Raw genomic sequence first — 15,355 nt, 5'->3', positions numbered from 1 at the left:
ACAAAAAGAAATACTTCATAAAAATAATAAACAAGCTGTGTAGCTAGCTAGCAGATACCACAACACTGGCTCAAGCTGCAAGCAGTTGAGGAGGATCACCACTCCCTATATATTCTTGTAATGGAGCACACAGATGAGCAGGTCAAAGGCACGGTCCTGAGGGCATGCTGACAAAAAGTTTGATGTAAAGTGCATGGAAGTGCACACATGAGACATAGAACACCTGTAGGGACAATAACTTGAAGAAAAGTATCTGTTTTCTCTTCAAAATACAGTTGTTTTATTGGAGCATAAAATTATTTTTTCATCACATTAATGCTAAGAGAAACAAAACAAAATTTAAGCAAACCTTTTAATTTCAGGTAAGTATTTGTATACCAGTTCTAAATCCCAAGGTAAGTTTAAACAGCAGCAATAAAACACTGATAGGACAATTCATAAGAGCAAATAGTATAGTTATACAGAGTAAAAGTCTATTTCACAAATTACTTAAGTGGTCTAGTTGTAGGATTTAAATGAAGGATTATTTTTTTTTAAATGAACTGAAAACTTTTCTAGATGACAAAAAGGAACCCACTGCTCCTACCTTTCCAGTGAATGAGTCTGCCACTCCTGCAGTAACAGGTCTAAAAATTCAAAGGAGCGTCTAAAACAAAATAGGAAAAAAAATGTTAAAAACCTGCAATTCTCTACTTTCCTGAAATAATAGGTGATAACTTTGTTCTTTTTCCTCCTGGAAAATAATAACTGCATATAATAAAATATCTCACACTTAACACACTAGGAAATTGTTTGGCTTCTTCTGTTGTAATGGTGGAAATTTTTTTTACTTTGCACATTGTTTATATTTTTCCACTTACATGCAATCACACTGCATTTTAAAAAAGCAGAAATGGTTCATATGACCACTTGATGTTCAACAAGTGTTACTACAAATACAACCGCTTTAACATGTTTAGCACAAAAGGCCCACCAGCTAAGTCAAGTGGCAATTCCCCAGTGAGAAAATCAACCACACCAAACCTGTTAAGGAGGAGGTTGGTGGGTTTTCGACAAGACAGCAAGTCCTGTTCCTTGCTTGGGAGTATCATCTTTTGTAACCGCCTGTAGCTAGCTGGTGTCTTATAAATGTAGAAGTCCAATCACCAAGGCGCTGGAAGATGCAAGGAACTTTCCATCTTTTTGTCTCCCTGCAGAACCTTCTGACGGCTTCAAGTGGAGGAAGGTCTCTGCTACTCTATCCCTCCCCTGCTCCATAGAAGGGCAGATCTCACTACTCCACTCAAGCCCTTCAGGGAGCTGTAAGAGTGGGAGGCAAAAATCTATAATGCTTCTGAGCTGCCCCATCCCCATGAATAACCTCTGTGTCTGCCTCTGCTGCTGTTCATAGATTTACAAAGTAGGGGCATTAGCATAAAAATGACATAAATTGGATACATTCACTGTTGCTCAGTGGGTTCTGAACTGCAGCAGCAAAACTGACCAGAGTAATGTTAATTTCAGTCTATTACTTCTTAGGAAACCTATGGCAGCAGAAGCACTAGAGCTCTGCAGACTTGGGAAAACACTTCATTTATTTACATTTAGGTTCCATTTGGAAGGTTACCTTTTGCAGTGAAATAAGCTTGAAACTTAAAAAAATAAAATAAAAATCAAAAGCTTCAATTCTGCAGAAATTGATAGTTGAGGCCCCCTCACATATTTGCTAGGGAAAGTTTTTCACTCATTACCAGCACGTGGACGCTTACTTTGTTGAATCTCAATTATCTGTAGTGCATGGTAGCTTATTAGATAATAGATTTTCACATTATATTACAGTGACTACAATAAAAACATACTATTTTGAAGATAATTTTGCTAGTAGTCTATTATAAAATTAAGGAATATAAACTAACAGTTTTAATAATTTGTTATTTATAAAATACTCACCTCCTGACAGCAACTGATTTTGAAGTACAGTTGCTTGTTATTAAAGGTATTAGTCTGGGCACATGGGTATGCTGAAAAAAATCCATAAATGTTATAACACAATGAAGTCAATGCCAAAAACATTCCTGAAATCAGAGTGCTAAATTTCAAATGAACGTAGTAAATAATTTTTCAGCAACAGATAAAATAATAATGATTAAATATAGGATTTTAAATGTTAATTGTTTAATCCAAATTTAGAATGTGTGTAAAAGTACACTTCCCTGACTAGGTCATGAACATAAGTAAAATTAAGATATAAAAATATCTAAGGAAAAACATTTCTGACCATACCCCAATTTTCTCATTTATGTAACATTTAGCCACCAAAAAAACCCTTTGAAGGCTCAAATGTACCATATCTGTTTCCCCACAGAAAATCTAAATTGATGTTGCTTCCATACAATTTCAGATGTTATTCTAATCAACACCTGAGCATAAAAAGTAAACCGTTATAAATAATATAAAGACTGCATGGCCTTTTTTAAACTGTATTATTAGCAACCCATTCAATGCATGGTATTTTTTCCCATAGCTTGTGAATGTGATACATGACCATGTGAACCTCTCATAACAGCAGGATTCTTCTCAGTTTTTAATGCACTGCCTACTCTCAACATTAAAAATAAATTAACATAGAAAATTCCAGAACAGCAACTGATTTGTTGTATTTTTCACGTAACATTGACTTTTAAAAATTAATATCAATTCATTTGTACTTTGTACTGTTTTCATCAATGAATAAGGGCATTTGATCAACATATAAGGCATGTGGTAATTAGACTCTACTGGGGAAGGAACACGATGTTTCAAATAGAGGCAACAGCCTTATTTTACAATATTTGGTCTCTAGACCTATTTACATCATGACACAGGCCTTTCAGAAAAATGCATCACAGAGGAATTAGAAAAATGCACAAAATTATTTATGTAATCAAATATTTCTGAAAAATACGGAATATTGGCCTACGGCTTGCTTTAAATTGACTTCGAGATTGCATTAATAAGACAGCTTTAATGTTGTCCACAGGATACATTTCTTTTTAACAGAATCTCACTTCAACAGCTTAAACACTGGAGCCAGTGCTCAACTGCATGAGCTAAGTCCCACCTCTCTGTTGGTGGAAAGGATTCCTCACCCTGATGTCCACTTGTGCCATAATCTGCTTCTACTGGTTTTCAAAGGGAAAACAGACTACACTAAGCACTGCCAGGACAAGGAACAGGAAACACAATGAAAGGGCAAACAAGACTGAAGGTGGGAGACTGAAGCTGCTGCAGAATAAGTGGGATCTCTGACTAACACCACAAGACACCAGTACCCCAGCATCTACACTGGCAGCCAGCTGGTTTTCAGGAGGAGTTTGAAGTGTTAGCTTTGACCTATAAAGTCCTAAATAGCCTGGGACCTGCCTCGACAGATCATCTCTGCCCTCCCAGTGCCCTACCGCCATGAATCATATCAGTCAAGGGGCTTGACCCTTCGTGATTAGAGAGACAAGCCAGGGGGTAGTGTGCTTTCTGTGAGGGTCCTTCGGCTCATTTCCAACGTTTGGTACAAAAGAGCTCAAATTTGCTGACCTTCAAGGCACACTGCAAAAGCTATCTGATTGATAAGGCTTAGGGGCACACTGGGATGGGAATTATTTGACTGTCAAATTTATTATCTGGTATGTTATCATCTGTTATTCTTACGTGGACGAAAGTTTAAGCACTGTCATAAACCTTTTTCCCCATTAAATTGCAATAAGCAAATCATTGGTTGTATTCACTTTTTGTATCTTACCCCTTGACACCTAACTAGCCTAGTATATAGTTTGGCTTCTGTGAGCAACTAAAAATAGTTATTTTGGTGTGTACAGACATCCCAACTCATGCCATTGTAACTGAAAAAACTACTCCCTCCTCCTCTCCTAACTGTGCAGTTAGACATCCCAGAACGCTCTGGAAGAAAAACACCCATGGCCCTTAGCGCACATAGTTGTTACTTAGGTTCTAAGTGACAGCTGTCCAGGATGTCCCAGAATATGCTCTTAAAACATGGTTAAGAAGAGTACTAGGTGTGGATGCCATAAAAACACTTGCAGCTAGTTAAGCTGACTGGATCTCTAACAATTTACAAAAACAACCCCAGATCCAGCTGTAGTGTGGATAAGGTCAGTGTAAAATAGTAATTACTACTTGTAAAGGCTAAAGAGGGTCAGAGCTTTTTATATATAAACTGCAGGCAGTCTGATTTTTTTTTATTTAAATAAAATGGATGTTTTGATTACTAGTGAATCCACAGTTTAAATCACTTTGCCGTTCCCTCAAGATAATGTTATTTCTTGGTAGACGCTTGAATAGCCCAGCCTCGCAAAACAGTCAGGAAAATGCACTTGCCCTTCACAATATCTCCTCGCCCACCCTTTACCATGATTGTGGTGATGGATGATGAATAATGACATTTTGTTCCTCTGTCAAAAAAATTACTTGCCCAGGGCAAAACTTACAGTTCAGTCTTTAAAAACAATGACTATGTAAATATGGAATATATATTAAGCTGGCAACAGATTTTTGTTAGGAGTGACTAGCTGAGTAGTTACTTTTTATCAAACAAACCCATAAAATACCGTCAGAGGAATACCTACACGAATGACAAATCTGATTGCAGCACAGCCAGAAGTTGCCATAACTTTGGCGCTGTTAGGGACCAGATTAAAAAGAGTAGGCACAATGGCTTCAGCCCCATGGTCAAACTTGTTTCCCAAAACTGTTGAAAGATGACTGTTCAGGAAATGAAATAAAATTAGTTAATAAAAATAATTTTATGGCCTCAAAATAAGTAATAGAAAGTTAATCATACATTTTAAAGACTCATCTTTCCAAACAATGGCTATGATAGTACTTAATTTATGTTTTTCCACGTCTATATCTTCCTAATGAGAAAAGATTCACAGAATTCATGAATACTACACTGTTTACCGTGCAGACAACTTGAAAGTTTAAACATTAATAAGTAATTTTCTCTCTCAGACTTAGGCTTCCTTACAATTAGGATTACATGTAAAATATCACTTTTAAAAACCGGAAGTTAATGTGTGTACCGTTACTTAGGACCTACAGTGTTGTTTTTGTTTCTTACCATACCATGACAGTATAAACTTGGAAAACAAAACATTCATGTGGCTATTCTCAAGGACATCAAGCATTCATTGTAAATGCAATATATTAAAATTGAATTCTAAAAGTAATTTAACACAACATTTATTCTAATGACATTAAGTGACATTTTGAGTTTTATATAATAATTTATCCTGCCATAGGCAAACTATAAAATGTGTCATAGTTACCCATGCATGAAATCTGCAGTCCCTCCCCATCTCATTTATTCAAGGGCTGTGGCCATAAGTTCAGAGTAGATGATGATTTCCATACTCATAGCAATTTAACTCTCCATTGCTCAGAGCAAAGGTTTCACCAGTGCAGAGCAAATGCAAGATGCGCTTGTAATCAGAAGTGAGTGACATGCTGAGTACCAAAGGGTTAAATAATGTCTTTTGTGAAGATGCATTTAAAAGGAAGAGTGCCTGTCTACTCTGTGGTAAAATATGGATTTTTTCCCCCTTAATTTGTTGAGGGAAAGCCCCCAGCACCACAGAAAAAAATGTCTATTTCTGTTTGTGCATCTCTGAGAATACCATGAACATTAAATTAGGGCTGTCAAGCGATTAAAAAAATTAATCTTGATTAATCGCGCTGTTAAACAACAATAGAATACTATTTATTTTAAATATTTTTGGATGTTTACTACATTTTCAAATATGTTAATCTCAATTACAACACAGAATACAAAGTGTACAGTGCTCACTTTATATTTATTTTTTATTACTAATATTTGCACTGTAAGAAACAAAAAAATTGTATTTTTCAATTCACCTCATACAAGTCCTATAGTGCAATCTCTTCATCATGAAAGTTGAACTTACAAATGTAGAATTATGTACAAAAAACTAACTGCATTCAAAAATAAAACAACGTAAATCTTTAGAGCCTACAAGTCCACTCAATCTTACTTCTTGGTCAGCCAATCACTCAGACAAACAAGGTTGGTTACAATTTGCAGGAGATAATGCTGCCTGCTTCTTGTTTACAATGTCACCTGAAAATGAGAACAGGCGTTCGCATGGCATTGTTGTAGCTCGCATTGCAAGATATTTACGTGCCAGATGTGCTAAAGATTCATATGTCCCTTCATGCTTCAACCACCATTCCACAGGACACGCTTCCATGCTGATGATGGGTTCTGCTTGATAATGATCCAAAGCAGTGCTGACTGATGCATGTTCATTTTCATCACCCGAGTCAGATGCCACCAGCAGAAGGTTGATTTTCTTTTTTGGTGGTTTGGGTTCTGTAGTTTCCGCATCAGTGTGTTGCTCTTTTAAGACTTCTAAAAGCATGCTCCACACCTCGTCCCTCTCAGATTTTGAACGGCTCTTCAGACTCTTAAACCTTGGGTCGAGTGCTGTAGTTATTTTTAAAAATCTCACATCGATACCTTCTTTGCATTTTGTCAAATCTGTTGTGAAAGTGTTCTTAAAACGAACATGTGCTGGGTCATCATCCGAGACTACTATAACATGAAATATATGCAGAATGCGGGTAAAACGGAGCAGGACACATACAATTCTCCCCCCCAGGAGAACAATCACAAATTTAATTGACGCAGTATTTTTTTTTAACAAGCATCATCAGCATGGAAGCATGTCCTCTGGAATGGTGGCCGAAACATGGAAGGGGCATACGAATGTTTAGCATATCTGGCACGTAAATACCTTGCAACGCCGGCTACAAATGTGCCATGCGAACGCCTGTTCTCATTTGCAGGTGACATTGTAAATAAGAAGCAGGCAGCAGTATCTCCTGTCAATGTAAACAAATTTGTTTGTCTGAGCGATTGGCAGAATAAGAAGTAGGACTGAGTGGACTTGTAGACTCTAAAGTTTTACACAGTTTTGTTTTTGAGTGCAGTTATGTAACCAAAAAAAAAAAAAAAATCTGCATTTGTAAGTTAGACTTTCACGATAAAGAGATTGCACTTCAATACTTGTAGGAGGTGAATTGAAAAATACTATCTCTCTGGTTTATCATTTTTACGGTGCATAATTTGTAATTAAAAAATAATAATATAAAGTGAGCACGGTGCACTTTGTATTCTGTGTTGTAATTGAAATCAATATTGAAAATGTAGAAAAACAGTCAAAAATATTTATTAAATTTCAATTGCTTTCTATTGTTATAAGTGCGATTAATCAAGATTACTTTGTTAAATCGCGATTAATTTTTTTGAGTTAATCACGTGAGTTAACTACGATTAATTGACAGCTCTACATTAAATATATTTGACCACTTACATGTATATGTGATATGATATTGAAGTTCCTCATTTCACTTGTATTTTCAATCAATTGACTAGACTATTAAATGTAAGGGCCTGCTCCTGAAAATGCTACAGGGCACAGAGCTTGTTACTGTGAATAATCACACTGAAGTCATGGTAACAAGCACCCAGGAGTAAGTGTTTTAAGGCTTGGAACCCAAGTTTATGAGTAAACAGTGATTACTGTAATGTGTAAACACATCCAATTTGGTTATCAAAAGGACTGAAATGCGTAACTCAAATGATGGCTCATCTGTTTTTCTATAAGTGATTTTCTTTTCTATGAAAGAATTGCACTTATTATCTAAAGAGAACATAGACTTTGTCCCAACCAAAGTGATATACACTGAAGGTCACTCAAGACTTCATCTGCTGTTCAAAACAAATCATTTTGACAAGGCATTATCCAAATATAAAGCACATGAATTATTCTCAATAGAAAATTCAAATGAAAATCTAACAGGACTATTTCTATGCTTAATTCACAATATATTCATATACCTTTTCAGAACAGCTTTAGTAAATTACTAAGTGTAAAAATATTTCACTTACTAAAATATTCCCCTGCTCTTTTATGTAAACGCTCTCTTTTCAAGCTGATGTCTTATTCAGCCAAGGTATAAAAGACGGTTACTCACCGTTGTAACTGTTGTTCTTCGAGATGTGTTGCTCATATCCATTCCAGTCAGGTGTGCGCGCGCCGCGTGCACGATCGTCGGAAAACTTTTACCCTAGCAACACCCGGTGGGTCGGCTGTGGAGCCCCCTGGAGTGGCGCCCTCATGGCGCCGGATATATACCGCAGCCGACCCAGCGCCCCCTCAGTTCCTTCTTGCCGGCTACTCCGACAGTGGGGAAGGGGGGCGGGTTTGGAATGGATATGAGCAACACATCTCGAAGAACAACAGTTACAACGGTGAGTAACCGTCTTTTCTTCTTCGAGTGCTTGCTCATATCCATTCCAGTCAGGTGACTCCCAAGCCCCACCTAGGTGGCGGGGTCGGAGTGAGACATTGCTGTGTGCAGAACCGCTGACCCGAAAGCAGCATCGTCTCTGGATTGTTGCACCAGCGCATAGTGCGCTGCGAACGTGTGCACCGAAGACCACACTGCAGCTCTACAAATGTCCTGGATCGGGACTTGAGCCAGGAAGGCAGTCGAGGAGGCCTGGGCCCTCGTGGAGTGAGCGGTGAGGCGTGGCGTCGGGACACCGGCCAGGTCGTAACAAGCACGAATGCAGGACGTGATCCAAGAGGACAGGCACTGTGAGGAGACCGGTGAGCCCTTCATCCGGTCGGCCACCGCAACGAAGAGTTGCGTCGTCTTTCTAAACGGCTTTGTACGGTCAATGTAGAAAGCCAGGGCCCTGCGTACGTCCAAAGAATGCAGACGCTGGTCTTGACGAGTAGCGTGTGGCTTTGGATGGAAGACCGGGAGAAAGATGTCCTGGTTTACGTGGAAAGGTGAAACCACCTTCGGAAGAAAGGCAGGGTGGGGGCGAAGCTGCACCTTGTCCTTGTGGAACACCGTGTATGGGGGCTCGGACGTCAGCGCTCTGAGTTCAGAAACACGCCGTGCTGAGGTAATGGCTACGAGGAAGGCCGTCTTCCAGGATAAGTACAGGAGCGAACAGGTCGCTAATGGTTCAAACGGGGGCCCTGTGAGCCTGGAGAGAACAAGGTTGAGGTCCCACGTTGGAACCGGCTGGCGTATTTGTGGGTACAGCCGGTCCAAGCCCTTGAGGAATCTAACGACCATCGGGTTAGAGAAGACCGATGACGAGAGTTCTCCTGGGTGGAATGCCGAAATGGCGGCGAGGTGAACCCTGATTGAAGATACCGCCAAGCCTTGTTGTCTTAGTGACAGGAGATAGTCCAGTATGAGAGGGATAGGTGCCTGCAAGGGGGACGTAGCCCGTTGCTGACACCAACAGGAGAACCGCTTCCACTTGGCTAAGTAAGTGGACCGTGTAGAGGGCTTCCTACTTCCCAGCAGGATCTGCTGGACGGACTGCGAACATTGTTGCTCCGTCTGACTCAGCCATGGAGCATCCACGCTGTGAGGTGGAGCGATTGTAGGTCGGGGTGACACAGACGGCCGTGGTCCTGAGAGATGAGATCCGGACTCAAGGGGAGCGTGATCGGCGCTTGAACCGACAGCTCTAGCAGTGTGGTGTACCAGTGCTGCCTCGGCCAAGCGGGAGCCACTAGAATTACTCGTGCCTGGTCGGTGCGGATCTTGAGCAGCACCCTGTGGACAAGCGGAAATGGGGGAAAGGCGTAGAACAGGTGACCCTTCCACGTTAGAAGGAATGCGTCCGACAGAGAGCCTGGAGCTCGTCCGTAAAGGGAGCAGAATGCGTGGCACTTCCTGTTGGCCCGGGATGCGAATAGGTCGATCTGGGGAAATCCCCACCTCCGGAAGACGGAATAGATGACATCCGGGCGAATCGACCACTCGTGCGTCTGGAAGGACCTGCTGAGACGGTCCGCCAGCGTATTCTGGACTCCAGGCAGGAATGATGCGGTGAGATAGATCGAGTGGGCGATGCAGAAGTCCCACAAGCGAATGGCCTCTTGGCATAGGAGCGATGAGTGGGCTCCGCCTTGCTTGTTGATGTAAAACATGGCCGTGGTGTTGTCGGTGAGGACCAGCACGCAACGGCCCTGTAGGAAGTTGAGGAATGCCTGGCAGGCTAGGCGCACCGCCATCAGTTCCCGGACGTTGATGTGTAGGGCTAATTCGGAAGCGGACCACAGACCCTGGGTATGACGCTCCCCGAGGTGAGCGCCCCATCCTAGAGATGAAGCGTCCGTGACTAGGTGGAGGGAAGGTTGTGGGGCGTGAAAAGGCACTCCTGCACAGACCACTGCGCGATCCAACCACCAGGTGAGGGAGGTCAAGACCGAGGGCGGGACCGTGACCAGCATGTTCAGGTCGTCCCGGTGAGGACGGTACACCGATGACACCCAAGCCTGCAGTGGGCGAAGCCGCAGTCTGGCGTGGCTGGTTACGTAGGTGCACGAGGCCATGTGACCCAACAGGGTAAGGCATGTTCTTATGATGGTGAACGGAGATGCCCGCAGTCCATGAATGACGCGTGCGATGGACTGAAAGCGACCTTCTGGCAGAATGGCTCGTGCGCTTCTGGAGTCCAGGATCGCTCCAATGAACTCTATTCTCTGTGTAGGCACCAGAGTGGACTTCTCCCTGTTGAGTAGAATGCCCAGTTCGTGGAAAGTCTGTGTCACCATGTGGACGTGAGCTTGAACTTGGTCCCTGGTGCGGCCGCGCACCAGCCAGTCGTCCAAATACGGGAACAGCTGTACCCCTCGTCGGCGAAGGTATGCCGCGACGACTGCCAGACATTTCGTGAACACTCTGGGAGCCGAGGACAAGCCGAAGGGAAGGACTGCGAATTGGTAGTGCACCTTGTTCACTACAAATCGCAGGAAGCGCCTGTGAGGCGGATAAATAGCTATATGGAAGTAAGCGTCCTTCATGTCGAGGGCGGCGAACCAGTCTCCAGGATCCAGCGAGGGAATAATGGTCCCCAATGATACCATGCGGAACTTCAACTTTACTATGAATTTGTTGAGTCCGCGCAGGTCTAAGATGGGACGTAGACCCCCTTTCGATTTGGGGATCAGGAAGTAGCGGGAATAAAACCCCCTGCCCCTTAACTCCTGCGGAACCTCCTCTATGGCTCCCATAGAGAGGAGCCCAAAAACCTCCTGTGAAAGGAGTTGCTCGTGAGAAGGGTCCCTGAAGAGGGACGGGGAGGGGGAGCGGGAGGGGGGGGGCGAGGAAAATTGGAGGGCGTATCCCTTCTCCACCGTGCGAAGGACCCAACGGTCTGATGTTATAAGGGACCAAGCACGGTGGAAACGGGAAAGGCGATCCCGGAAGGGGGGAGATGAATCCTGGGTGCTGGTTCTGGTGCCGTCCTCGACCGCACCTTCAAAAGGCTTGTCTAGGCCCTGAAGGTGGTCTCGGCTGGCCCTGGTTCTGACCGGGTTGAGGGCCGGTCGACCGTCGCCTACCGCCTCGACCCCGCCTCCTGGCAAAGTCCTGTCTCGGGCGAGGCGGGGGAGGGTAGAACCTCTGAGGCTGGGGCCTGAAGGGTCTGCGTTGTGGACCCGGGACGTGCATCCCCAGAGAGCGCATCATTGTTCGAGAGTCCTTAAGGTTTTGGAGCCTCGAGTCTGTCTTTTCGGAAAACAGGCCCTGACCCTCAAAGGGCAAGTCCTGGAGGGTCTGCTGCAGTTCAGGTGGCAGGCCCGACACCTGGAGCCAGGAGGTTCGCCTCATAGCTATACCCGACGCTAGGGTCCTAGCGGCCGAGTCGGCTATATCCAGTGAGGTCTGTAGGGAGGTGCGTGCCACCCGCTTACCCTCCTCTACCAAAGTTCCGAACTCTTCCCTAGATTCCTGGGGAACCAGTTCCTTGAACTTCTCCATGGAGGACCAGGTGTTAAAACTATATCGGCTTAGGAGCGCCTGCTGGTTGGCCGCCCTAAGCTGAAGCCCCCCCGCGGAATAGACCTTGCGCCCGAACAAATCGAAGCGCTTAGCGTCCTTCGATTTCGGCGCTGCCGCCTGCTGACCATGGCGCTCCCGTGCATTTACTGATGAGACCACCAGCGAGCACGGTTGAGGGTGAGTGTACAAGTACTCATGGTCCTTGGAGGGTACAAAGTACTTCCTCTCCACGCCCTTGGCCGTGGGGGGAATAGAGGCCGGGGTTTGCCAGATGGAGGTGGCATTGGTCTGAATGGAGCGAATCAGCGGTAACGTGACCCTGGATGGGGTGTCCGCTGAAAGGATGTTCACGATCGGGTCGTGAACCTCCACGATCTCCTCCATCTGAAGGTCCATATTGCGCGCCACCCGGCGCAACAGGTCCTGGTGGGCCCGGAGGTCTATGGGGGGCGGACCCATGGCGGATGTCCCCGCTACCGCCTCATCAGGCGAGGAGGAGGAGGATACGCCCGGTGGCAAGGGGTCCAAAGGCAAGTCTTGCTCCAGGTGCTCCTGGAGCTGGGCCTCGCTCGTCCCAGTGTCTATGGCCTGCGCCGGCGTGGGCACTGGAGCCTCCATGCCCCCTGGCGGGGGGCGGGAGATGGTGGCCTCCGGGGCTCTGGGCTCAGAGCGTGCCGAGCGGGAGGCAGACGGTGGGGCCCCTTGGGCTTGGTGATAGGCCCATGGGGTCCAAAAGGACCAGTGAGCAGGTCCCTGCGTGGGGTCCTCTGCCATGTCCTGCGAGTGCCCGAAGTCCGCCGAAGCCGCCTGTCCCTGTGGAGGGTAGGCCGATCTAGAGGCCCCTTCAGAGGAGTGGGACGCGGATCTTGATGGCCATGGCGGTGCCGAACGCGAAGCATCCGTCCCCGGCTGGTGCGGTGCCGGTCGGTGCCGGTCGTAGGACGATCTGTCCCAGCGTGCCGGAGAATGGTGCCTGGATCGGGATCGGTGCCGGTAGCCCCGCCGGTGCCGCGATCCGGATCTGGAGCGGGACGACGATCGCGACGACACCCGGTGCCGGGAGCGGTCCCTCGATCGGCGCTCATACCGGTACCGGGAGGTGCGCCTCGAGTCCGATCGGTGCCGGCGGTCGCGACGGTGCCGAGATGTGGAGCGGCGCCGCGAAGAGGACCTCGACCGCGAGTACGACCGGCGCCGAGGTGATAGTCGGCGCCGGGACTCCGAGCGGCGTCGGGACCTGCTCCGAGACCTGGAGCGGTGCCGAGAGTCCACGGTTGGAGACGGTGGGCGCACCAGTGCAGGCTTGCCTCTCGACTGCACAATGCGCGGAGCCACCGGTGCCGGGAGCTGCGACGGTGCCGGCTCCGTGAATGCGATCAGGTCCCTCGCGGTATTAAACGTCTCCGGAGTCGAGGGGAGACAAGGTTCCACCACCAGCCTAGGTGGGGAAGCAGTCCGTACCGGACTCAACGGCCTCGGTGCCGGAGTCGACGGTGTGGCCGCCTGCTTTTGGCGGTCCAAAGGCGGACGCGGCTCTACCCCCGGCACAGGGGGAGCCGGCGTCTTCAGGGCAGCAGTGTCCTGAGCCTTGCGGGCCTTCTTATGGCCTGGAGAGAGGGATCGGCGCCGAGTCCCCTGAGGTGGGCGCGGTGCCGAAGTCTGCCGGTGCCGGGAGGACTTGTCCGCGGCGCTGCGCACCGACGCGCTCGGTGCCGGGGTCGGGCGCGCCGAGGGAGGATCCGGGCTGAGCGCCGCCTCCATGAGGAGCTGCCGAAGCCGAAAGTCCCGCTCCTTCCTCGTTCGAGGCTTGAAGGCCTTGCAGATTGGGCACTTATCTGCGTGATGGGCTTCCCCGAGGCACTTCAAGCAGGAGGCGTGCGGGTCACTTGTTGGCATCGGCTTCGCGCAGGACGCGCACGGCTTAAAGCCAGGAGCCTTGGGCATGAGCCCGGTATGCTCCGGGGGGAAAAAAAGGGGGGAGAACAACCCCCTTAACCCCCGCTCACAATTTATAACAGCTACCAGCTAAATAACAACTATCTAAAGACTCTACTACTATACAACTATCTAAACTATCTACAGAAATAAGCTAGACGCTAGGGAGTGTGGAGACCAGCTAAGCTGTGCTCCGTAGTTCCAACGACCGTCAGGGGCGGTAAGAAGGAACTGAGGGGGCGCTGGGTCGGCTGCGGTATATATCCGGCGCCATGAGGGCGCCACTCCAGGGGGCTCCACAGCCGACCCACCGGGTGTTGCTAGGGTAAAAGTTTTCCGACGATCGTGCACGCGGCGCGCGCACACCTGACTGGAATGGATATGAGCAAGCACTCGAAGAAGAACATATCTTCTACATCATGGAAGATACTCACAATTACAATGAAGAGTGCTGCCTTAGATTATATGCATTGTTCTACAGCTTCAAATCCTGACTTCACCCTCCAACCAGGTACGGTACACAGGAACTGCAACACTGATGGAGCATTTGCACAGCTGAGATTTATTTTTTTTAAATCTTGACGTTGCTAGCCATATACCTTATTTAGATCTAGTGCTATTAAAAACCAAGGTCATAAAAAACCAAGCAAGTACTTACGCTACAGTAATGCATGCTTCTCTAACCACCTGGGATCTGAGATCCTTAGCTGATAATTTAAAAGCTCCATCCAACAACCGTAGATGCTGGAAAAAGCAATCATACTGTGCAGCTCCAGCAACAAGCAGCGATCGAACCTTCTTGAGCTACAACAAAATTAAGACAGTTAGTTATCAATAGTCCTGACTGCACAGAGACCGAGGTTTTAAAATATGTAAAGCCTACAGGCAAGTGTCACTACCTGCAAGGCACATACATATGTGTGTGCGCACATAATTTTGTGTATACACACGCTGAGATTCAGAAGAGGTCCTTTGGAAAAATTACCACTTAAACACCGTTAGAAATATATTTCTCTATATATTCTAGTTATTTTTTTCAAACTGATATTGTAATGTAATGTAAAACATCACCACCATATAAAAATATGAGAAACAATTCCATCTTTAAAAGTGTATCTAATATGAAAATTTCTTGAATTAATCTCAATTGTAAATACTTCATTTTGTGAAAGCTTTTTTAGAACAACGTTTGGACAATCTGTTTGGATAAAAAACATACCGCACTGGCTCGCTGATCCCAGTCATGTTTATCATCTGAGAGAATTTCCCTGATTTTGTTTAATGTTTCTTCAAGCTCTCGACTGGAATAGATCTGTTTAAAAACAAATAATATATAGACTTAATATTTCCATGTTTACCTGAGGAAAGGGACAACAACTGTCTTACGTTTAAAAAACAATTGAACTAGAATTTTGAAAACATTAAGGACAAAATTCCACATAGCCAGATTGTAATAGAGTTTCCATTTTAGAATAAATTTTTATTTATATACACAACTGTCATTCAAGGCCTTCCAAATATAAAAGTGTAACATTGATTTTGTGATAAA

The 15,355-nt window shown here is 45.8% G+C and overlaps 1 protein-coding gene across 32 annotated transcripts in view; it reads right to left on the bottom strand.

Moving 5' to 3' along the window:
* The window catches only part of CLASP2 (cytoplasmic linker associated protein 2), a 288,662-nt gene that overhangs the window by 140,298 nt on the left and 133,009 nt on the right, over positions 1 to 15,355 (bottom strand). For all 32 annotated transcript variants that reach the window (XM_065398871.1, XM_065398877.1, XM_065398874.1 and 29 more), the window contains 5 exons: positions 15,026 to 15,118; positions 14,465 to 14,610; positions 4,599 to 4,734; positions 1,930 to 2,000; positions 587 to 646 (listed from right to left, as the gene is read on the bottom strand). In XM_065398871.1, the coding sequence (XP_065254943.1) occupies positions 587 to 646; positions 1,930 to 2,000; positions 4,599 to 4,734; positions 14,465 to 14,610; positions 15,026 to 15,118 (506 nt within the window). The remainder of the gene's footprint in view (positions 1 to 586; positions 647 to 1,929; positions 2,001 to 4,598; positions 4,735 to 14,464; positions 14,611 to 15,025; positions 15,119 to 15,355) is intronic.

This window comes from Emys orbicularis, chromosome 2, assembly GCF_028017835.1.
Source record: "Emys orbicularis isolate rEmyOrb1 chromosome 2, rEmyOrb1.hap1, whole genome shotgun sequence".
Taxonomy (NCBI): Eukaryota; Metazoa; Chordata; order Testudines; family Emydidae; genus Emys; species Emys orbicularis.
Note: the sequence above shows the minus strand (reverse complement) of the source record. Positions and strands in the feature narration are given on the sequence as shown.